The sequence below is a fragment of the Ischnura elegans genome, chromosome 9 (genome assembly GCF_921293095.1).
Source record: "Ischnura elegans chromosome 9, ioIscEleg1.1, whole genome shotgun sequence".
Lineage (NCBI taxonomy): Eukaryota > Metazoa > Arthropoda > Insecta > Odonata > Coenagrionidae > Ischnura > Ischnura elegans.
The window spans coordinates 111187081-111212885 of NC_060254.1; the positions used below are offsets into that span (position 1 = coordinate 111187081).

A 25805-nucleotide genomic window follows, 5' to 3' on the forward strand; every position below is an offset into this window, starting at 1 on the left:
GCCTGATTCCGCTGAAAACACCACCTTCTTCCACCATGGCGATCATCTCCACTCTTAACTTCTCTGCTTCTCCTAATGATGTCCAAGCTTCGCTCCCATGGAGAAAAATGCTCCATATGTTGAATCTGATGAATTGTTTCCTTACTTCTATGCTTGTACTCCCAGCTGTAAGTAAATTCTCATTTTTGCAGAAAGCCCTCCTTGCCTGTGCCATTCTTCTGAATATTTCTTTTTTGCTTCCTCAGTTGCTGATAACTCGGCTTCCTTGATAACAAAACTCTTTCACCTTTTCAAACTTCTTTCTTGTTCAATGTTTGTCTTAGACTCCTCTCTTTGGTTGTATATGAATACCTTAGTATTCTTTTTGTTGCATTTTTCATTTAGATAACTTTCGATAATTGCACAATTTACCAATCAAGTATAAATGCGGCATGAAAAGCGAGCGCTATGTCTATGGCTGGAGGTGGCTGTTTGGTCATTTGGAAAGTGGTGTCGAATACCAACTGAAATTATTTGCAACAATAATATAAATGTATTTTAGTAAATTAGCTGAGGAAAACATAACCCAGATTGTTAGCAAAAGTTAGAATAGGACTGTTAATGTTTCTATCGACTTTCCTCGGGAAACTTCAAAAAGCTATTTATAAGCAGTTAATTTTAACATATACTAAAATGATTGATTTTCTGTTTTGATTTTGTCCATTGATTTACAAACAATTTTCAATGCCAAAACGATTCCACTCTGCCATAGAAATACGTTGCAGGGTTCTTGTACGTTGCCATGCAGTTGTGGAGATCTGTACTTAAAGAATTTTTTATCTACTAATGCGTATTTTTTATAATAAATAATGCATTTTGAATGAAATTTATTGAACTGCATACTTACAGAATGGAAAAAAATTAAAAAACGATCATGAAAGTTGTGACAGTGTCTTAAAAGAATTTGAATTAGCGCTCTTTTCACTTCCCGTTTCGGTCGGGACTAGCAGAGTCATCTGCTAGTCAAATAAGACACTAGTGGAGCAGCAGACGGGCAGGCTCAGCAGGTACAGCTGTTGCAATGACTAGTTTGGTAAATATCTGGTCCGTTTTCCGGGTTCTTCAATTTCCAATGAACGTAGCTTGTGGTATCGGGAGAGGTTGTCGTCTCAAGTATGTGTTGAATGTAGTTTATTGATGCTGCACTATAAACAGACTTAAAAAGGCGGTTTCTTGGTGGAACACAATGCGATCAACAGCCAGGAAATGGTAATAAACTTACCGACACCGTCTAAGTTCGTCTTGCCGAATATCGCTGCTGTGGGAATGTGAGGCAATGAGCGTGGAAAGATTGAGATACGATTTCAATGCTCCAATCGATTCACTCAGCCACAACGTGGTGAATTTCATCGAAAAATGCCTTATGGAGTGTGAAAGCTGGAAAGTTTTGGCAGAGTCCTTTCCTACGATCTTCAGGTAATTTAATAAGTTTTCAGTTGTTATTACCCATGCCATTGTGTTGAATGCTGTTAGTGAGCTCACCTTGTAAATTTTGGGAACTGAGTGCTCCAGTACGGGTCGAGAAACTGTTTTTTTTCTCATACTTCACCCCCTTTGACGTAATTCTCTAATCATCTAAGTGGCATTTATGTAAATCCTCATTTTCTCTCAGCAAAGCCGATGTGGAGCAGCTGTCTAGGAATGCCTCGCCTGCCAGTCGGTTGCTGTACGAATTATCCACTCGTCTGTGTACGGTGGGTGTTCTGGCAGAGATGCTTCGAATTTGCAAACTGTTCATGCCACTCTATGCCCTTTGTGAGCCTAGTGAGTACCTAGCCTATTTTGCGTTCTGTATAAATTGCTTGTGAATTGCATACTGTGCAATGGTCGTGATAGGGTTCAATTTCATAGTTTATCTCACGTTGCAGAGCCGTTGGTGATCATGAAGCAGCCGTGGGAAGCAAGTGATTACAACGCGGCCGATGCGAAGGAAAGAGTTAAGTCAGTGCACTATAGAAGCACGTTGACGCTGGAATGCAGGGCCGAAGGTCTCCCTCCTCCTGTCTACGCCTGGTTCAAGGACAATGAGGAGTTGGCGAACGAAACTGGAGAGATACTTGAAATACATGATTTTGGGTCAGTTTTACTCTCGGTTAAGAAAAGAATTTGCTTATGAAGGTGAACTTCAAATACTTTTCTTGGATTCAGGGTGCTGCTTAGCTTAAAATCCTTGCTAATAGTCATTGCTAACCCTGAATTTTCCATAATGATTTTATACCATTTGTTGGAATTGTAAGCTAACTATCTCATTGTATGCAATTATTGAGGTTCTTCTGCCAATTTTTCAAGGAAGGTTAGCATTATGCTCGCTGCTCAAGTAAGATTCTCCTTTAGAAATTCCAACTTAATTTCCTCCCAGATTATCAGTACGAGGAAAGTTTTTGTTCCCTGAACCTTAAAAGCATGCTGACCAAGTATACTTTCCTGCTATGTTGTATTTCCCAGTGATCATGTTCATATGTAGCATTTCCAATCACCATTGAATGACACATCCAGCACGGTTATTCCACAAATAGTATGGCCGGTCCATAAGTCAAAATCGACCATAACTATGGCTTCAAGACATACCTATGGCTTCAAGACATACCTATGGCTTAGAGCGATTCTACTCTAAGCGAAAGGCTATAAGTCGGGCAGTAGCGAAGGCCTAAGGGCTGTACGTAATATTATGACCTGCCTTGGAGGCCGTCATAACACTGGCCATACAAATTAACATTGCACGGCTAGGGAGTTAGCAAAGAAATTTACGAAAGGTCATCGAATATATAATGATTGTTTGAAGAAATACATATATGAATATTGCACGGGAGCATAAGTGGATTCAATGAACATTGGCTAGATTTATAAAAGAAAGACATCAATTTCATCTGAAAAGGAGGAGGATAACGGATACGTGTAATCCATTCGTATATGATGATGATATTTTCATTAGATATTTCCTTGCGTCAAAAGAAGTTGTTACTTACCATGCAAGTAGAGATAGTGGATGGACGTAGCGCTCACTTATAGTTAACACGTTGCGTATGGATGGTGAGAATTCTTGTCATTTTTTTCCCGAAAGTTCTGGACGGGTAACAAAGATTCTCGTCATTTAGGTGCGTCAACCTAAACAATTTTAAAGCGTAGAATACGTATTCATTAGTACGTTTTCAGTTGTTGTTCGTCATTCATAATGAATTGATACATCATAACGTTGATTGGGTAAAGTTATATTCTGAACATTAGCTTTTTAACCATGTTTAAACCAAAGGCATTACACCCTAAGTAATAGGCACAAATTTTTTCAATCTCAGCACCTCCACCCAGAATTCCTGAGAATTTAAATACCCCCGTGCGCAATGTGTTAAAAAGTTATAAATACTCTTTAAGTGTGTGCTCTATTGAAGTGTACGGGGGAACAGGCTTTTATTTGCTTTCTATGCTACATTTGCTAACAGATTTCTTACTTATTTGTTTCGACAAGCTGTAGGTAACTTGAAATATCCACTCTGAAATGTTTTATGTTTTTAGGTTCTCATTGCATTACAGTTCACGAGGGAGGACGTTTAAGAAATGTAGGGCAAAACCTTTTTTTAGCGGACAGGCAATCTTCAGTAAGTCGATGCGTGAAGGACATATGCGTCCACAAATCAAGGAAAGAATGATAATTTCATATTAACATTATAATTTTATGCAGCTACCTAAACTTAAGCCTATGATAAAAAAATTCTTAAATGAAACTTTCAATTTTTTTCACTTTCAAAGTTTCAATTTCATCTTTAGATTTTGTGCATTGGCTGAATTTCTGAGGCTTTTGGGGGCAATGATTTCACCCATGAGACAATTGTTACACCATTGGAAGGAGAGGAAGGGGGATCTCATGTCCTCACTCTATTCATAACATTTTACTCATTATATTACTCTAATGTTATAATTACTGTACATTACAAATAGTGTACAATTTTATTCTGCTTCTTCTCATCCGTGATTTTTGCTCTCCACTTTCTTCGAAACTCGCCAGCATCTGCCACCAGACCATTGTTTAACCGTTACTATGGGTGCCAACAAATTTTCTAGGTACTATGCTATGCTATTGTTGTAGGTTAGGAAAAAAATTAGGTCTCAAAAACAATTAAAGGTACTTATATATTCAAATACTTTAGGAAATCTTTATATTATATGTGGTTTCACCTTATATTAGTACCTTCCTTATTTTTTTAAATTTCACTTTCACACTAGGCATTAAAATTCACTGGGAATCCTTTTATCAATTTCGTAAATTTAAGCTTAGAATATATGGGCCTTATAAAGATAAAATTTATATATGTTTCTGTCAGGAGGCTGAATTCTGCGTACCTTGTCTGCTGTGACCCGGTCCTTGTAGCTTATCAAGACACCCATTAATGAACATTTAGTGAATTGCCCCAAATCGGATGCTTGATGCTGACTTCCAAGCAGGCACAGAGGCAAGGGGTGGATGTGTGGCCTTCTGCCCCCCCTTCTTCGTCCCACCAAAATTGTTTCTCTTGTCCTGCAGCGTGTCTGTTGACGAGACCACTTGCCCAGAGGGAACTACCCTTTAACACTCCACTAACATGCATGATTAAATGGAAGTTTAGCAATTTTAAAAACTTTTATTCCAATGACCATAAGGATTACAAAATTAATAATAATAAAATGAGAGTTAAAATACAAAATACCTAAATATTTCAAATACCTTTCATTGTTCATGAGGATGCTATTAATTGATGCTAAGTATTCCTTCCAAGCACTGTCTTCGGAAAATGTCACAAGAGTCATGTTTCATATCAACACTGAAAGAGTAGTAAAGCTTTAGAATTGGTACATGGAGCACATTTATGGATCAGGGATAAAGAATATCTTAGCACTCATGGTAGAAGTGAAGGACACAGTAAATGGTAACTATGAAATATATAGTAGTTTTAATTGATGAAATCTATGCTCTTCCAATGCGTGCGAATTAACAACAAAACATCAGCATAGGCAACCCACGTACCACCCAAACAACCTCTCCCCCCCCCCCCCCCCCCTTGAGGCAAATGTCTGGCTGCGTGGCTGATTCCAGGGGTGATGGCACACCCAGAGTAGGAGAGGTGTTGGGATTATGTCACTTTGTATCCATGGATGCCCTGCGTCTTGTTTAATGAGGATATGTAGATGGGTGAGCCAATTGGGCGGCTTTTAGAAGGTGATCAGAGAAACAAATTAAAATATTACTGGTGCACAATACAACTATGCAGCCCAAAAGGGATCAAAGTATCTGTTGGAGGAAATTCTAAAAAATATCTTGATCAATCAGAGTAATCATCCAGACTGGCAGCTCGAAAATAAATTTTGGCTAACAGTGCCATTCTGTGATGCGAAACTAGTAGTGCGACTGCCAAGATTCCATGGTTGCCACTGTAGGTGAACGAGTAAGTTCAGAAGTTGGCTGATAATGCTGCAGATGTCAGGGCATCAAATAATGAAATTGTTGACGGTAGTGGTTAGTGTAGTAGGACCAATAATTTGGTTGTCGCATCTCACTATTTTCATCAGACATCGTGTCCACACTTCATACAACCATCAGCTCCAACAATTTTGGAATGTGTGCAATGGGTTGAATCTCAACATGTCCACCTTTTTCTGCTCCTTCCAGAGTTGGAATCAATATTTCTCATGCCTCCTTTTTTGCAAATTTTTCTTACCGAATATGCATGTTAAATGGTTTTGTATGAATGTGTCTCATTTCTGCTAAATTAATTACATTTGAAAGTGTGTTTCCATGTCACTTCTTTTTTTAAACTTTGTTCTCCATTTGAATCAATTTGCACTCTTTTGCTGTGCATTTGGTCGTGCAAAAGATCCACTGAGGAAAAAATCATCCGCCTTGACCGGGATTCGAACCCGGATCCCCCGATTTCTGGTCGATTGCTTTAGCCAGTTAAGCTACCAAGGCATCATTCTTCCCTGTCGATAATTTGCATAATAATGTGCATTTGGTCGTTTGGCATATGCATTTGATGTTTTAAAAGTGTGCCTCAAATACTATTATAGGGTCATTCACTCAGACACAGAATCACAATTCAATAATAGAAATGGGCAGATGAGAAAGGGAAAGATATGTGACAATGAAAAGAGAATCTTCCTCGTTCCATCATCCTCTGTTTTGAGTGTAAAGTAGAAAACAATGTCCAAGTTCCCGCTCACTTTTCAAGAGTGGGTGATGTCTTTAGTTTTGATTCATTGACGTATGGGAACCACTTGTATAGGGAAAGAAATGCTCTCCAGAATGTGGACAACAAGAACCACACAATGCCCTCACATGGAACATAGGAACATCTGAGTAGCTGTGACCCTCTTGATTGGAATGAATTACATCATCAACTTACCTTCAGAGGAGTAAAGGTCATTGCTTTCTCACTGTGAAAAGTAGGCGGCTGGTCAAAAAAAAAAAAACAGGAAAATATTGTTCTCGTTATTTTCTTAACTGTAACATGTTTTTAACTTTTTTCAATATACATGAGAGTGCAGGTATGAATCCGCATGGCCTTTTGAACACTATAACAAACACTTCATGGGGACTCCATAGTGTGTATGTACATATATTGTATGGTCTTTTTATTCAGTGGTATTTGCTATGGTATGTGAGTGGTTGGTGTGGTATTTGTCTTTGTATTTATATTCATCAAATCACTCATGTTCACTGTAGTACTCATGAATCCATGCCTGTACCTAGTCGTTAATTCAAGTACTTTCATTGAATGATAATAAATCAATTGAATAGTACTGTATTCAAACATTTGGCACTCATTTGCCCGTAGCCGATGAGTGGGTGGCTTTGTGTGGCATTGGAGTTACCACAGGCATGGGTGTGCATTATTTCATGGCGTAATTCATTTGAAAGAGGGCTGCAATGTTATCTCCTCATAAATAAAATTGTGTGATTTGATTCTGGAACCCCAATAAAAAGTGTATCCATACTTCTCTTTTATCTCCTAAGATATCTTACTGATATTTGAACTGTGCCTGTCATTTCTTAGCTTACAACTCATGCTCTGTTTGAATTCTATAGTGCCTATAAATGGAATGGATGTCATGCTTTAGGCTGATTTGGATTTTAAGATATGGAGGTAAAGATCTTTGTCAAACTCGTTTTCCTTACCACTTGCATTACAATTTTTAGCTTGAGCTACTAAACCTTATGGCCTCATAAAATTTTATCTATGGCCCTGCATAAGAGGTATTTAGAGTAGATGAATTGAAAAAAAAATAATTCTTTATTGGCTTCTTTGAGTAAAATATTTGAGAATTTCTAGCATTGTCCTAATGGAATTCAATTTAAGTTAACAAGGTGTTGTTGAATTGAAAGATCTTAATTTTTGGAAAGGTTTGCATGTGTTTAAAATTTGAATTTATAATCAAACTAATTGAATTGGGTCATCACTTTTTTTGGAAGCAGGAATAGGGTGGTTTCCTTCATCAAAGAAAACGAAAGGCATTGATTGCGATTCGTTACCCACCATTAGGGTATTCATAATATACAAATTATTTTGTTTTAGAAATACCGGGTTAGACGAATGGCAATGGTCCATTTTTATCCTCATTTGAAAAGGGCCAGATTGGCGCCCATGTGATGCCACTCCACGTGACGTCACAGGGACCTAGTTTCTATAGGAGAAGATAGGAGTTATACATCGTCTGAGGTTACCATTGCATGCATGAGGTGCAAAGCTCAGGGAAACATGTCTTAACAATCACTTATTAAAACTGGCTAAGGTCGGAAAGTTTTCCTCGTTTGATAAGTTATTAATAATCCTTATTTAAGCCAAGCGCTACCAGCCAGCAGGGTACTAGGCTACCCGCTAGCAGCCTGCGTCGTATCAGCGCTAAGTCTCGCCTCAAGGTCACCTCGCAGGGCGGCAACGAGAACCAGAAATACGTCACGCGGAGAGACTTCCCGACATTCATACTTAAGCGTCGCGTTTTCGCGCGCTTGAAAATTTTCACTTTTCATTTAATCGCGAAAAATAGATATCGTCATTTAAAAATCTAAAAGCGTGAAATACGTACTCCAGGAGTAATAATCTTTCGATTTAGGCAATAAAAAAAATAATAGGAAACCACCCTATTATTTACTATTGACTATAAATTAAGAGGGAGTGTTAACACTATCCATAAGGCTAATTAGCCTTATGGATAGTGATAGCCCAATGGAGGTGTCTTGGGTTCAAATCTCAGGTAAATCCTTTGAAAATCTCTGTAGTAGAAATCCTTAGTGTTCAAGGTGGCCCACTGAATGGAACCACACCCTCTTCTCTGAATGTGTGATTGGCACAGGCCCTCAGATAAGTCTGATGAGACACCAACTACCCCGTGGCGGATCCAGGATAGGGACAAGGGGGGGGGTGAGGGGTAAAAATTGGATATCCCCCCAGCTCCTCTCTAGGTCTGCCACTGGATTGTAAAGTGGGTGTAAAGTAAAATAGGCCATAAGTTTAGAGCTAATTTGTATTTCATTTCGTTTAAGTTGGTAAATTTACTAGAAAATGTAACTAAATATTTTCTTACAAAGTGGCCATCCTCCAACAATTTCTTTTTTTCTGTTTCGTTTTGGAAGACACTAAAATCATGGAATGCAACCGCACTACAGAATATCCCATGCCAGACTCCCTCTGTCTTTAGTGCATCCACGCAGCGACAGCAAGTGGACTTTACTCCCCTGACTCCTTGTCAACACGCCCTTGTCGCAACCCGTTCTCCCCTCTGGAATACTAGCAATGCTCAGGGAGGTGACCCCCAGCCCCTGGCCACAGCTGCATCTTCCATGCTCACCTCTCCACGAGACAAAACTGTAAACACGCGCACCGGTTGGCCCTAGCCTAATGCCAGATATGTTATGACACAGCAAACACAAGGGCCCAACGAGATATTCTGGGTTTTCTCACTTACAGCATGCATATATGCTCCTAATGCTTGTTCATCCACTATATGCATGAATTAGTTTCATTGGTATTATTCCTGGTGGGCATCCTTTCTAATTTCATCTACTTTACCCTTTCCAAAAAAAGGCCGGAAGATGTTGGTGAATACTGCTGTCGGGTCAAGCAGAAGTTCTTGCTGGAGGGAAGCATTAACGAAGTTACGTCAGATCCTGTTGAGGTCGATTTTGTGCCCGAGCCTCCTATAATCACGGAACAGCCAGAGCAGTTGGTAGCCTGTCTGGAAGGATCTACTGCCGTCATTTCATTCTCACTGGCAAAGTCACCGGCTGCAGGAGATGTCCATCTTCAGTGGTTCAGGGACAATGAAGTTCTAGAGGGCTGCAATGATAGAGAGTTGGAGGTAGGTGACTTGAAGCTTTTTCACCTGTTGCTCAGTTTATTTTCAATGAGAGCAAAATCAAATACATATGTACATATAAGTGTTGAAAGTGTACGTTTAGCTTCTCAATTAATTGTAAATTGTGGTTGATGAAACATTTGTCACTAAAGAAAGAAGTATGTATTTCTTAAAGAGAGAGATGTAAGATAATGGCACATGAATAAGCAGTTACAGCAGATTTTACAGTCTTTCCCTGTGGAGTTTTGATGACACGCACGGCATATCTATCAAAGATGTGTATCTACATAATACTCAATTTTAATTGCAATTAAGGAATCCTTTTTCCAAGTTATGAGTACCGTATTTAGTTAGTGCTTCACTTGAAATTCCTAGAAAATTGGTACTTTTTATGTATTGTAGCATGTAGTAGTATGTAACTGTGTATCCAAAGTAAAATTTCATTATAAGAGTAGCAAGTGAACAAGAAAAATTATGGTGTAATTATTTTTTCTCTATCTTTTTTCACTATCTTGTTATTTGTAACAAACTCAAGTGGACATAATTCCAGCGTAGATTGTGGGCCACCACTCTCGGAATTGATTTTTACTTCGACATAATTTCTTTTACAAAAATGGCCCTGTGTAGCCAAGCGTAAAACAGTATGGGGTCATCTGCATGTACACACAAAGAGGAAAATTCCATGTGAAAATACAAACTGCCCTAATTCTATATTAAATCATGACTGTGAAGTTGTCATTCACCATGCAGAATGCTATGTTAAAAACACATGCAGGCAAGCTTCTTAAAACACAATTTATTTTATGTATAAGTTACATGTCTAAAAAAGTAAGACTACCTAGTACTAGTTGTTAAGAATCCAGGTATAGTTTCAGAGCTCTTGAAAAGAGACAATCATAGCTTTCAAAGGTGTCAACATTTGTAATATGTAATACATATGTATCTAGTGGTCATTATAGATGGGAATAATTTTGATGGGGCAGAAATGATAAAAAGGAGAGAGAGTTCTGTGGGAAAATGATTATTGGTGGGCCCTGCAGAAACTCTTGAAAAGAAAAACCCCATCAAACTAAACCAAATCACAGCTCTACAAGAGGATAATATTACCTGTTGTCTCGTGTGGATTATTAGGTAGTTTAGATACATAGAAAATATCCGAAAAGAGATACTCGACTCCCGATCTTTAAAAACAAACTCTGTCATATGCAATGTTTTTCCGTATAAGGTGAACAACAGACGAAAGGTAATTCTAGAGAAGAGTAATATAGAACTTAAGGTGCTGTACTGAGATCCTGATACCATTACCTAAATCAAAAGCAGAAGGCTTTGTTTGGCAGGAGGCATCAGCAGGCTAGAGCCATCTTCTCTCAGGAACTCTCTACTTAGAATGGTGGCAGAAATTTTTCTACAAGCCTGAAGACCAAGGCTATGCTGGGGATACCCAGTGCTAAAGGGTCAAATGATGAAATTTCACACCAGGGCAATTATAGGACCATGAGAGGGGCCGAAGAGTTATCGGAGAAGCCAAAAATCTGCTTAGGTTTTTAGGTCTTAGTTGCTGCAAAGGCTTCTGTGGTGTGATGGTAATGAAGGCTGCATTTTTCTGAATTTCACCATGTCGTCGTTTTCATGGAGACAACAGTTTCTCCTAAATTCCTGCAGGCATCTTCAGGTCGAAGTGCTTGATGCGGTGTTTTGGTCGTTGTTATATAGGCAGCCCGGTGGTGTGTGTTGGTGCTGATTGGTCGCCTTGCATCCAGTGACATGGGGCTATGTTACGAAGAGTCTCTTCTCTTTTAGGTCTTAGTACGATTTGAAATGTAGGCTTTTGCAGCGAAATTCATTGGTGTCAACGTCTTTCAGAGGCAGCTGCGTATTGCGCTTTGTCACGTGAGATTTCTCGGCCATTGCAGGTCTCATCATCAGGCGATGAATGAGAAGTTTGGAAAAGGCTGTCAATTAATATATTTGTCAATCCTCCTCACTGGAGTAGTCGAGGGGGAAGGGTGATGCCGACGACAGAGGAACTCTCAGCCCCATCCTTAAGCAGTGAGCAAACTCTCCCTTGTTGTGGTGCAGCGGGCAGGTGAATAATCATAGCCAACACCATACTGGAAACATCGTCTCCGTTCTTCTGTCGTCAGCGTCACCCTTCCTTCTCCCCGAGTAATCACTCCGGTGGATTGAGGAGGGTTGATGAGTATATTAATTGACACTGCTCCTTTTTCCATTCGCCTGATGACGCAACCTGCAATGGCCGCGAAAGCGCGCATGACAATGTAGAATACGCTGCTGCTCCCAAAAGCCGTTGACACTTAGTACCTTTTGTTCACTACTTTTGTCTTTATCAACGCTAGGAATCCATTTTAAATCCTACCATGCTTATAAAATGTTTGTTATTCTTGCATATATAATTGTGAATTATTGAAAATCATAGACAAAATTTTTTTTTTTTTAATGGGAAGTGGATTTGTGGGGTGAAGGGTTGGAGGGTTGAGTCTAATGGCTGAGTGTGCTCCGTTGAGTTGAGTCCTAAATCGGAGGGACAACAACAAAAAAAGAGCTCCTCAGAGAGAAGTGTAATGTATTCTCATGGTACTTGCAGCATGGAAAACATTTTGCATTCGTTGGTGCCAGCAGAGAAGGTATAGTCTTGGCTGTTGTCTCAAATATTCAAAATTTCAAAGGGTCTTTTCAAATTGATTAAAAAGAAAAAGTTGCAAGTGACTAGGTCAGATAAGCACAAGGGGTGGTCAAGAGCAATGATCGAGCTTTTTGTCAAAAACCCACGAATTCTGATGGCTAAATGGGTAATATAGTTGTCAGTCTGGAAAAACCATTCATAAATCCTCTATATTTCTGGGATTATGCAAAGGATTGCATCCCTAACGTTACATTTCAGAACTTCAGTGTAGTAATTCCAGTTTGCCATGGACCCTTTGAGGAAGTATTTGTGGTGACCAATACCCTAAGTAGGGAAAAATTTGCTATTCAAACTGTCCTAGTATTTGTCCCACATACCTCGTGAAGTGGATGCAAATGGTCAAGCAATGCAATGCTCTGAATATTTTCCCTCCTTTTTTTTCCTTAAACCCTGTGGAGAAAAATTTTTGTGGCTACTCTGCACATTAAGTGAGCAAGTAAAGGCAACTTACCAATCCACAAAAATTAGTGGAGAATACGTTCGGATAAATATAATAATTAATGAAAAATGTGATGTAAGCAATTTTGGATTATGTAAACTTTATTTCCATGCGACAACTGATTTTAATTCTATAAATTAATCTCTTTTTCATATAAGGTCGATTATAATAAGTTGATCTATGTAGAGACATTGAAATTTTTGAAGTATGAAGTAGTACATGAATTATAATGCCCTATATCTATTTAATTGCATGTCGACAGATCAGTGACCTATCTGAAGCAGATGAAGGAGAATATAGATGCTACATCACTTGTAAGTGTGCGGAACTCTGGACTGAAACTGCCACTATTAAGGTAATTACGAATTGTGAGATATCTTTTTTGTGACGAAAGGCTAGAAATTAAATAGTTATATAATTTCCTTGATGCTGTTCATATCAATTTCATCTCATAATAACTGTGCAATTTCTTTATATTCCAGGTATACCGGCCTCCAGACATGGGTAAGGTTCTGAATAATAGGGTGGTTTCCAATTATTTTTTTATTGCCTAAATCGAAAGATTATTACTCCTGGAGTACGTATTTCACGCTTTTAGATTTTTAAATGACGATATCTATTTTTCGCGATTAAATGAAAAGTGAAAAATTTCAAGCGCGCGAAAACGCGACGCGTAAGTAGGAATTATGGGAAAAAGTCCGTGTGACGCATTTCTGGCTCCCCCTCCCGCCTTGTGAGGTGGCCTTGGGAGAGGCTCTGAGCGCTGATACGACGCAGGATGCTAGCGGGTAGCTGAGTACCATGCTATCTGGTAGCGCTTGGCTTAAAAAAGGTTTATTAATACCTTATCAAACGAAGAAAACTTTCCGACCTTAGCCAGTTTTAATTGGTTATTATTAAGACGTGTTTCCCTGAGCTCTGTGCCTCTTGCATGCATTGGTATCCTCAGACGATGTATAACTCCTATCCTCTCGTGTAGAAACTAGGTCCCTGTGACGTCACGTGGAGTGGCATCGCATGGGCGCCAATCTGGCCTTTTTCAAATGAGGATAAAATTTGGCCCTTGCCATTCGTCTAAACCGGTATTTCTAAAACCAAATAATTTGTGTATTATGAATACACTAATGGTGGGTAACGAATCGCAATCAATGCCTTTCGTTTTCTTTGATGAAGGAAACTACCCTATTGTAGGTTATCATCAAAGGTACAATTAATATATATTAGAGATGTGCGAATAGTATCCGCGAATACTCGAATACCTCGAATACTAGAAAGTATTCGATATTCGAGGTTTCGAATAGTTATGCGAAAAGTACCGCCTCGAATAATTTGAATTTCGCGTCATACACTGTCGCACGCACGTCGTTGGTAGTTGACTCGGAAAAATGTAGAGAACTGTAGTCATTTAGTGCTCGCAGTGCCGTTTTACGCAAGTTGACGAATTACATCAAATTCGTGGATTTTAGCGGTGAAAAGAGTTCGACGAGGGGAACCGAAAATGGTCGGGTGAAAAAATCCGAAAATCCCCGATTCCCCCCACCATGAGAACCTCAGTGCCGCGGGATAGCAACCTTAGGGGCTTAGGGCATTTCCCACGATCCGCTATCCCCCTCCATTCAGCACTCGCCTCACCCACTCTGATGCTTTCCTCTTCTCCGAAATCAAACAAAAGGTCCCAGCTCGCGCAGGGATCGCATTACGAAGACCCCTGCTTCGAAAAAAATATAGAGTTACGAGAACAATAAAAACGTGTTTCACGCCCTCCCCCCTTTTCTCACCCACTGACCTTTTTCTTGCTACCTGCTTCGAAGTTCTCCATTTCTGGAGGTCAACTGCTGTGAGAGTACCGTGGGATACTTACATTAGCGCATTTCCCAAGATCCGGTATCCCTCTCCATTCAGCACTAGCCCCCCCCCCCCCCCCCTCTGAGGCTTTCCTCTTCTTCGAAATAAAAAAGAAGGTCACAGCTCGCGCAGGGATCATATTACGAAGACCTTAGCTTCGAAAAAATACCAAGTTACAAGAGAAAAATAGAAACGTGTTTCGGGCCCTCCCTTTTCTCCCCCACTGACCTTTTTTTTCCTACCAGCTTCGAAGTTCCCCATTTCTGTGGAGGTCAACCGCTGCATGAGTCATCTATTAGCACAAAAGGTGTCTAAGAATGACTTTCGTCAATTGATGTTACACCTTTATTGAATTGAAATATTAGTAATGTGCGCGTGATTTCAAAAAGAATAAGACCAAACACGACGCATTTCTGAGTTTATTTAAGCATTTTACGCAAAGAAATAAATGTCAAAATACGACGGAGACTTAGCATTCTGGCAAAACTCGATATGAGCAGCAGAGCTTCTCGGAAGTTGATGCGGTATTTTTTTCCGAAAACATATATCAAGTTACAATTTATGAGTGGTGCTATAAATCTTTATTGTTACAGTCCCAGACAAAGGGATATTTTCTCAGAATATTTGGTTTCTCCCTGATAGCAATTCCAATTCATCTTCTTATCTCTTGAGAACTCCCAAAGATGGACTGAAAATAATTGAAGAAAATCCGGTGGAAAAGAGCTTGTATGTTGCAAAATGCCTCAGATTGTCAGCTAGCACTTGGCAGCAGGAGTGGGGGTAAAGCGATGTTAGTTGAATTAATCATATGCCCAATTTTTTCCATAAAATAAAAATATTCATTAATCAGCTAAATTCCTGTTCGAATCATTTAAAGGAAATCAAAATTACTCCCCAAAATCTTGTGTTGCCTGCTGCATAGGCAACCGAGTCAGACATTCCAGCATTCATCATTTAGTATTCGAGGTACCTATTCGAAATTCGAGGTATTCGAATATTCGAGCAATGATTTAATATTCGAATTCGAGAAATCTGCTATTCGACCCATCTCTAATATATATATATATATATAATATGCTGCTGCTAAATAGGAAGAATGTATTAAATATAAATCCAGTGGCTGGGTTCAAAGCAGTGACTCTATTTTGGTGTTCAAAATATAAGTTAATTACTTAACTATTATAGTTTACTAAATGAAGCCTCAAGGCAAATGTGTTTTTACCATACTGCATCATAGCAATGATAGCAATCACCCAAAATTAATTCTTCAGGGGCAAATCTCAATGTGATGATTATAGAATCGAAAGAAAAATCCTTAATTTGCCAGAAAAGTTGTCAATTTTCCGACGCAAGCGAATGAAAGCTGCATATGTGAGGCATGGGGTGGAGGAAAGTGACTGCCGTGGACACAATATGCCTAGCTACTTGGTTGCCACTTGAGACCCAGCTTAGTGTGAGCCCAAGCTCTTCCTTGGCCGCTAAGATCATCCCTTCCCCATCCCCTGTGCGAGGTCGCCCAATGCTATTTGCAGTGTTTTTTCCAAAAATTTATTTGTTGCTTATCGTGTAAGTCTAAAGCTAGAAATTTGTTCTTCTTTCTTTTTGCTTATAACATGGAAATTTCAAATAAGTTCTAGCATTAATATCAACAGAGTTCCAAATTAGTCAATATGAAATAGAAATATAATAAATCGGTCAATATGAGCGTTAGAAGGTGGGTTACATTTTCTTCATGCTTAGAAGAACACAAGGAATTCATTTTATGTACTAAAAAATCAATGGGAACAACAAATATTTCTTTATATAAAACACGGCTATTTCACTCAGTTGACCGTGGTCTGGCACAGCGGCTGAGGAAAAGGATCGGCGTCCCACTGAGCTGGGTCTCAACTTTGCGATGGGTGCGAACATATGCCTTCTGTTGAGGCGAGAGAGCTTTGTTCAGGGGAGTGCAAAAAACTATCCAGGGACTCATAGCATGGAAGAGTTTCCCTCCACAAGGCTCTGGCACGAAAGGGTTAATACCCATTGTAGACTTTCATTATGTTAGCTCTGCACAAACGAGCGACAAAGATGGGAAAACTTTATTTTCTTTGTCCAGAGATAAGACGGCTTGATGTCGGCAATCAGTGAATGACTAGTTAACAGGAAGAAGCAGAAAGAAAGGCCTCACATTGATTGTGATAAATAATTGACAACTCCCTCCGTGACTCCAGAGGCGGATACGAATGGGGGGCACGCACCCCTCTCGCAGGGCTGCTGCCTGCATTGCCAAACATTGCAGAACCACAATTGTAACTTTTTTATATCATTAGATAGCACTGTCTTGAATATGCTTATAATCAGTTAAAATAAACTTAAATCTTAAATTTTGCATGTAACTTGATATTATGGATTATGATGGAAAAAATAAATGACGAAGATTGTAAAAGGGAGAAAATTCGATGATAGGTAAAGGTTTGTTGTTAGGAAGCTGAGTGCAGTATATTTTGCCAAAGATCAGCCTTTCCTTTTTGATACAATAGATACAGAAGTGGATCTTGGGGAGGGGGGGAGGGTGCCTACCACAGGGCGCTAAAAATATTGACAAGATTTTTAATACGGTTATCATTTCGTTTGCTTCGTTTTGTGTATTGCGGAGCCTCAATCATTTAATTTAATATTTACAACTTTCATATCAAAATAATGAGAATATTTTCTACGGCAATTGTTGTATTTTGTTATAAATTTCAAAGATGAGAAGACCTATCAGACCTTTGTGCCCACCAGAAAAAAATCCTGGATCTACCCCTTAATGGATATCAATACAAATTAATCATGTGGGTTGCCATCATTGCCATAATATGATTTAATTAATTAAACTCATTTCAATTTGGATGATTATCATTTAAGGGAAAATGTTGTATTCTCTTTGTACAATAAATTTTAGCTGTATACTTACATGTCAAGGGCGGTCTGGCCATGTTGGCTGGTCTAGGGGGGCCCCACAATTTTGGTACCCATCATGAGGGGTATGTGAAGTTGTAATAAAGAAATACTCAGATTGTTTGAACCAAACTTTTTTTTTGCCATTATAAAATTCTAAGTTTTCATCAATTTGCTTTATTTACAACATACTCATTGTGAAAAGGTGATATAATATAAATAAAATAAGGGATTCAGATGAATAAAGAGAACCTTATGATTTTGTGAAAGGGTTTTTGCAAAAGCTTATTTTAGTTTTTTTTTAGATTTGTGTCATGAAATTTTATGCTCTGTGAAATTCACCCATTGTACAGTATATTTTTCTGACGAAATTGCTATTTCTTTTCACTTTTAAGAGCCAGAATAGGTAGTTTCAAAATCCATTTGTGGACATCCAATTCCTAAAATTTTCAGGGATAGCCCCCATCATGAGCCTGCCCTTAATATGTATTTTGGAAAGCTGAAAATATTTCTTGGAAATTGAAACTCTTATATCTTCTGTCATGTGATTTAATGTGTCTCTTTTTCTATCTTTAGCCAAGGGAAAATTTGCATTATTAATTGGAAATGCTGAGTACACCAATCGTAGTCCTTTGAAGTCTCCAAGTAATGATGTTGCCACCTTAGCAAAAATTTTCAAAAAGCTCCAGTTCAAAGTTATAGCATTGAAGGATTTATCGGTAATAGAAATGAAGAATGCATTGAAGAATTTTTGTAAACTGTTACCTCGTGGTGCATATGGTAAGTAATTTTTTTTTAATGCGTTGAAAGCCCTTAACAGGCTCATGGTTTTTATCAGTAACCTTCTCTTTATAATTAATGCCAATGAAAGCACCCAAATTTATGCATTATCAAAATAAATATGCTGTACTATTGTGATATTGACATACATTGACTCACTTTATCAAAAAATATACCTCTACAATGTTGGCTACCTTAGGTAGCATATTAAATTCTATGTACTACATATATCTATATTACTATTATCATTGGCGTAAATTTAATGAAATCATAAACATGCTGGTATTTTAAAATTTTCAAGTTGATATTGCTCCTGTCCAGTACCATAACTGGGAATATGCTTTTGGGGACCTGGGGGGATGACTCCCCCCACCCCAAGGCAACAGAGGATCCAGGCAGTGGCGTAGCCAGGGGGTCCAGATCCCCCCCGAAATATAAAAACAATTATTTTTCTTCATAAAACAATACAAAATATTGAAATATCATGGATTTACAAAATATTTCTTTAACATATTAAGTTTTTTCGATTATGAAAAGTGTTAAAATTAGTTTAAAACCCTCTACTTAGTCCCCTGTTTTTAAAGAAAAATTCCCCCTGGTTTTGGACCTTCTCCCAAACAAAATTCCTGGCTACGCCACTGGATCCAGGTTGGTATGCAGTCTCAAGTAAAAATTTCTCCCTTGCAACTTGACTGAAACTGGGCTGAAACTACCTTGAAACTGACTGCCTTGCTTCTATGCTGAAACTGCATTGAAATTGAAACAAACCAGTGGAGTTTGGAAGAGGGATGGCAGTGCAGTAGCAGTGCAATTAAGAACTCCAGCTTCTCCAATGAAACTCCCTTGGCTGACTAAACTGAAACTCCCTTGGCTAGCTACACTGAAACTCCCTTGGCCACTAACTAGACTGAAACTCCCTTGGCTACCAGCTAGACTGAAACTCCCTTGGCCAGCTAGACTGAAATTCCATTGGATAGCTAGGCTGAAACTCCCTTGTATGCCAGGCTGAAACTCCCTTGTTTGGCTGAATACATTTCCCCTGCCCAATCCATTAAAATTCCCTTGTCAAATCATATGAAACAAAGTCAATTAACAACTTGCGCAACCCAGCCAACAGTGGATGATCACATAACAGATTTCTCCCACAATTTTGCATGCATGATAAGAGATAAAGGGTGGATAGGTAATAATAATAATAATAATTTTTTATTCACCGAACTGGCAATATACATTGCATGGTTTCGTCACAAAAATCACTATGATACAAATTACATAAATACAATAATACAAATTACATAGAATCATTTAAATAATCGCTAATATCATAATAGGCTTTACCTGCTAAAAAATTACATAATTTAACTTTGAATAGGGAAGGGTGACAGTTTTTCAATTCAGATGGAAGTTTATTAAAAATGATGGATGGAGTGTGATGAGGTCCCTTGAGAGCTAGAGATAGATGGTGACTTTTGAGGTGAACGTCACATTTTGAGCGAGTGTGGTAGTCATGCCATTCATGATTCCTTGGAAAATGCTCAGGATGCATTTTAACAAAAGTGGCACAATTCAAGATAAAAATGGAGGGAAGTGTTAATATTTTTAGGTCCAAAAAGATCGGTTTACCAGGAGTCCTCTTAGGCACTTGAACCATAGCTTTCAATGCTTGCTTCTGTAGAGAAAATAATTTTTTTGCATGGTGTGAAATTCCCCAGAACATAATACCATAAGATATGTGAGCATGAACATTAGCATGGTAGATAAGTTTGAGGGTAGAAAGAGATAGAAATGGGGCCAGCCTTCTAAGCATAAAAATACCAGTGCTAACTCGATTCATGATGGCTTCAATGTGTGGTGTCCATTTAAGGTCGTCTGAAACCAGAAGACCTAAAAATTTAACACAGTTACTTTGGGTAATGGGCTCATTCATCAGATTAAGTTGGTGATTAATTATAGGTGTGACACTCTTAGGGTGGAAATCCAAGAAAACAGTTTTGTTAATGTTAATTGATAAATGGTTGGTATTGCACCACTCAGCCATCCTGGAAATTGAAGTATTGACAGAATTTACCAGATCAGAAATATTTCTAGAATGTGACAGACATGAAGTATCATCAGCATATAACACAAGGTGATTGCGATCAACAATAGTTATTGTAACTGCAATGACCACAACATTTTTCAAGACACAATTTATTAGAACATGAAAATACATCAATAAATTAATAACTGTTAAAAGCACTTACAAAAATATTCCAAATGAAAGAAGTCATGGAAGTTAGATGCTCCTGAAAAAGAGAAGAAACATGACTGATGAAAGTCACAAACGACTTAACTCAAAATCAAATTAGCAAAATTGCACATGAAAAACTCTCCTTTACTTGGCTTATTAGTTCTATGGTGCATTAATGTGAACCATTCAAATTATCGAAAGCAAAACTTAAATTATCACTGAGGAAGCATGCGCTTTGCATCATAGTTAAATGAAAAACGAAGCGATGACTCGTTACTTAGGCTATGTGTGAACTCCAAACGAAAACCACATAAGATTCCAAAACATTCAGCAGTAACTAATAAGTATAAGCAGTAAATATACATTGCACTATAGCGAAACATACCCGCATTCCTTATTTCTTCGAAAGCCCGCTCGAGCTCACGGAGTCCGGTCCTCCGCAGGATGACTAACGGTCGGCGCGGCATCCGCGGCATTGATGACCGGTCGGTGTATTATCCTCCTCGTCCGGGGTATCCATGAGGCAGGAAAAGTGGACGGCAGCCGCCAACGCGTTGAAAGAAGAATTCGTTATTGGCTGCATGACCCCCGAAAAAGGAGCTTGAAATCCTTAAACGTGCCTGGATTAAAACACGAAATCAATGTCAACGTTCCCATGGCTAAACATGGAAGGAATAAACATGCCATCAGAGAAGTTAAAACGCTTACCTCCAATTATGACTGCAGTCACCACCACCGACCTCGTTCTCCCCTTCACCTTAATTTCGATTAATTCTTGCCGTTAACAAACGTCGAAGTACCGGGAAAATATTTATGCCATCAATCTTTTCATGCCAAAACCCACGCTCACCACTCGTCTTTCGCTCCTAGCAAGTTGAGAGAAATAACGGCAACCGACAGCTTGACGCGCGGGAAAAGGTATACGTGTTGCCAAAAGCTAAATTAAAAAAATACATTGCCACTGAAAACATGGGTTGCGTATATGTCCGGTAGAAGGGTTCCGTATGTTGGCAAATCTTACAATGGGTAGCACACGCGCAGCAAGGGAGAAGCAGTTCAAATTCATGAGGGAGAGGGAATACCCAAATGCTGCAGCAGCTCTGTGGCAGGGCAGTTAAGACATTCAGCAAGAGAGATTCAGTGGAGTTATTAAGTTGGCCTGGCCTTTGAGCCTACAGTCCAGCTCAGTGCCAGTAGAGCTCATGTGCAGCAAGGGAGAAGCAGTTCAAATCCATGAGGGAGAGGGGATACCCAATGCTGCCGCAGCTCTGTGGCAAGGCAGTAAAGACATGCGGCAAGAGAGACGCAGTGGTGTCATAAATCCGGCCTGGCCTGAGCCTATTGTCCAGTTCAGTATCAGTGGGGCACATATGCAGCAAGGGAGAAGCAGTTCAAATTCAATGGACTTGCAAGGGAGAATGGCATCAGAGTTTCAGTTGAGTGCTCTTTTTCTTGTTGAGGACAAGGCAGTGCAGTGCAGTGACAAGGTTGTTTCAAGGCAGTTTGAGCGCATTCAGTGGAGTTTCAGCCCAGAATCAGCTGTTTCAAGGGAGAAATTTTTACTTGAGGTGACACAACTCACTGCCATGATATTAATAAATGATCTTAAACTTTAAGCAGATGCAGTTATTACCGTATAAGTGCGTGTAAGAGGCGCACCTTTTTTCCCAGATATTGCAGCCGAAAATGGGGGTGCGCCTCTTACACAAACTTCTTACCTTCCCCCCCTCCCCTTCACCGGTTGCAAGTTCAAGGGGAACTGAGTGGCCTTGGTTTTCAGCCTGAGTAAGTCATCTGAAACCCTGGGTCAAAATCAAGCAGCAGGCAGGGGAGTTTCTCCCTTAGTGACGTATTTTTAAAATGCTCCTGTTTGAATTTCTTGCAAGCATCGCGCCGTCACGTCGGTACCCCAGAGGTGAACATTAAAAAGATCGCGCGGGGTGATTCGCTCCGGAGCGCGCGCTAAATTTATTGCCACGAGTGGGCATCCCGCGGCATTTATACTGCATATAGTAATATTGGTGTCACAACCTGCGGTTGAAAAAATTCGAATGAGTGTGCTCATTGTTGGACTTAATGGTGGATAGAAGAAATCGGAAATGCTTATAAGTGAAGAGCGCTGAAGGAGAGGTCTAGGGGAAGAGGGCTCCCTCCCCTCCGTATTTAAAGCTACGAGCGAAGGAGCAAGGGAAGAACACGTCCGATCTTGCATGTGACGTCGTTGCCTTTAAAGCGAAGGGGCGAAGGCGCAGCAATGTTATATACGCAGTTTGCGTTGCCTGAGTTTCCAGTCCGTCTCGTCTTGTTTGAATGCGCTTATGCTACGCTTGTTTCTTCCGAAATTGTGCTGTTTGGACTATGTTGAATATTAGTAGCCTTATTTCAGCTATAAATCTTTGTGTCAATCAATTAGAGCTCAAAAAACTTAAATGCTGAAAGATATACGTCGCGTTAGGTCTAATTCTTTTTAGAACCTCGTGCGTGTCATACAATTGCTGAAAGATATCGAGATATCTTCGAGCTCAGAAGGTGACTCACGTAGCATTTGACCTCCAGAAACTCGGAGAATTGAACCTGGTAGACCGAAAAAGGTCAGTTGGTGGAATGGGGTAGGGATGAAACACGTTTCCATTGTTCCCCTGTAACTTGATATTTTCCTGTGGAGTCTCGGAAAGGAAAAAAACGGCAGAGGCATTAGCTGATGGAGAGCCGAGTGTAGTTCCGTTAGGCCCCTTGCACACACACCGATTTTGGACGGCCGGTAAAATATTGGCCGATATTTTACCGGCGAAGCGATGCTTGCACACACGCCGGATTTTTACCGGTCAAACGATACGTTGCTAAGTTTTTGAGCCGGCGTCGGCGATCCACAGTGACAATAGCCTGCAGCTAACCGGCATTTTGCCGGTGCCGGCGTGTGGTCGGTACGTGTGCAAGCTCCAATGCTCTCCCATTGTTCACTATTGGAATGTGGACGGCCGATATTTTACCGGCCGTCCAAAATCGGTGCGTGTGCAAGGGGCCTTAAATCTACGTGGTTATTATCCTACGGCGCTGAGATTGCCCCGATTGTTGTTCAATCTCTTGGGAAAGCTCATGCCATTTGCCTGTCGTGTTTTGCCTTAAAATTTTCCACGGCTGCAATTCTATTGCAATACTCCTGCGAGAGCTTTTAAACAAAATTGTTCGTGAGTAGGACAAGCAACGTAGAGCGATGGCGTATGCAAAGAGAGGATCGGAACTCTTTCTACTCCCTCTTATGCCGCCGCAGTTATCAAAATTTCCTCTTTCAAATAGTACTGAAAGAGGACATTTCGATAATTGTCAAAATTCCAGGCATATGTCTGCAACACCGCACGATAGGATAAAAAAAATGTCGCAAAATTTTTTTTCTTTATAGCTTCGATCCTCAAAATAGGGGTGCGCCTCTTACACAAGCTTATACGGTATATGTTAAAACTAGACAGTTTTAAATATTATTTTCTCTGAAGCTTTGGGGGGAGGGATCTGTCCCCCTCAAACCCCCCAATAGTTCCGTCACTGCACATGTCTGGTGAGAAAGCAATTGAGTACCTAATTAGTATCAATGCTATAATCATGGCTGCATAGTGTAGATTTTCATTGCCACAGTTGTAAGTACATATGTAGTTGTAAGATCACATAGAGAGCGAATTTAGAGGTGGATATTGAAGTGCTCATGCACCTGCAGAGTTCAGGGCCTATTTCAAATTCAGACTGTGTTTTACCCGCATTTTTAAAGTGTTTGATATTAAATTTTTATTGACTAATTGCTCTGGCTCCCAAAAATGTTGATGCAGTGGAAAATAACCCAAATGCCTTTTCTGTATATGTGCCATTCTTCTTGCCTGGTGGGTTAATTTCTATCACGACTGACTGCTGCTTTCCGTAATCTCTTTTACAGTTATTTTCTACTTTGTGGGTCATGGATTTCAACTCCAGCAGGAAAAATACATGCTTCCCATCGATGCTCCCTCAAACTATCTACGTTCCCAATGTCTTTGTGAAGCTGAGGTAATCAAAGAGTTGTATGCAACCAATCCTCGACTTTTAGTGATAATCCTGGACATGTGCCTCAAAGCTCCAGATGTGTGAGTATTTTTCTATAAATTGGTCACCCTGCAATTATGTAAGTTTTGTTTATTTATAATCATAATTTCCAAAAATAATAAGTGCAGTAACAAGGGCATACCCAGGATAATACCTAGGGGGGGCAAGCCAGGCGATTACAGTACAAATATTTATTGACAGTAAATTATTTCCTCCCTCACGTTAAAATAAATATGCCATCATTTTAGCATTTTATGGTGTTTTATTTGTTTTCTGTCCTTTTTTCCTCTCTTCTTTATTAAATGAATATTCCTTTGGAGCTTTGAAGGCGTCAGACCTTACCCCCACTTTGTTTTCCCTTGTGGAGACCACCCTCAGTGTGTGCATACATATTTGCTGAGGAGGCATCTATCTTTTACACCCTTTTTTTCCATATATGTAGTTACATTTCATTATGCCTGCCAAAAGCATTGATGAATTTAACTTTCAGCATTTTCCAACAGAAATATACAGCTGATTCATTAAAATAACAGTTTACTGGTTCATGTGAATTGACAACAAAATGTTGATATAGGCAACCCACATGTCAACCAAGGAAACATTCTGGCTATGTGCCTGCTTGGGAAGATTTCTGGTTAATATACCGGAATAGCCACCTGAATATACATTCGAAAAAAATTCAGAGCTTTTAATCGACTGATGTGGGTGTAGACATCCTACTTTGGCAGACCCACTTTGATCTCATTGAAATTTTGCATATGTAAGCATACTTTTGAGGCTTTGTAACTTAATTGGTAGTGGGAGGTTAAAATTTTTAAAATAAAAAAATAAGGACATCCTAACACTCGTATATGAAGTAAACATTATTGATTTGAAGTATATATTTAATCATGGATTAAGAGTAAGCACCTTTTTCTGAATTTGAACAGTATCCAATGCCTTCTAAGGGTGGCACAAGATGTAATTAAATGGGCTTATGACATTGGCTTGCCTTTGTAAAATGTGACATCTGGGTTTTGGAGCTTGAGCTGGTCTGATCTCCACTTGCTTACTGTGAGACGGAGCTGAGTGGGCTCTGATTATTTGGGGAAATGTAACTCCTGATATCCAAATTGTTATTACTGCCAAATATACTTGCCCACTTTATATGATGACGTGGAAGCATTTGTCTTGGACGTGATGTATCAGCAATTGTGATACATACTTGATAGTTAAAAATATGTATACATCAGAAGTAATTGAGGGATAAGAGGATCTTTAGAAAATGTGCATTGAAGACAAATCAGCATCATGATTCATTTTTTAAGTTACTGATTTTTTCTGTTGAATGAAGGCTTGTCACAGTGGTCACTTTCTCAAAAGCATGAAAAGTCTGACTAAGTCATAAAATTCACTGTTAGGAAGGCCATGGAATGTGGGGGAAAATGACAGAAATATCTATAAAAATCATATTA

The 25805-nt window shown here is 39.4% G+C and overlaps 1 protein-coding gene and 1 non-coding gene across 3 annotated transcripts in view; one reads left to right on the forward strand and one right to left on the reverse strand.

Annotated features, from left to right (window-relative positions):
- Positions 1–1032: 1032 nt before the first annotated feature.
- Positions 1033–25805, forward strand: part of LOC124165352 (mucosa-associated lymphoid tissue lymphoma translocation protein 1-like) — a 33884-nt gene continuing 9111 nt past the window's right edge. For both annotated transcript variants that reach the window (XM_046542716.1, XM_046542717.1), the window contains exons 1-8: positions 1033–1455; positions 1652–1803; positions 1908–2115; positions 9090–9363; positions 12766–12858; positions 12986–13007; positions 17850–18053; positions 24206–24392. In XM_046542716.1, the coding sequence (XP_046398672.1) occupies positions 1316–1455; positions 1652–1803; positions 1908–2115; positions 9090–9363; positions 12766–12858; positions 12986–13007; positions 17850–18053; positions 24206–24392 (1280 nt within the window). In that variant the 5' untranslated portion in view covers positions 1033–1315. The remainder of the gene's footprint in view (positions 1456–1651; positions 1804–1907; positions 2116–9089; positions 9364–12765; positions 12859–12985; positions 13008–17849; positions 18054–24205; positions 24393–25805) is intronic.
- Positions 5905–5977, reverse strand: Trnas-aga. The gene has a single exon. It is a non-coding gene; the product is annotated as a tRNA-Ser (tRNA).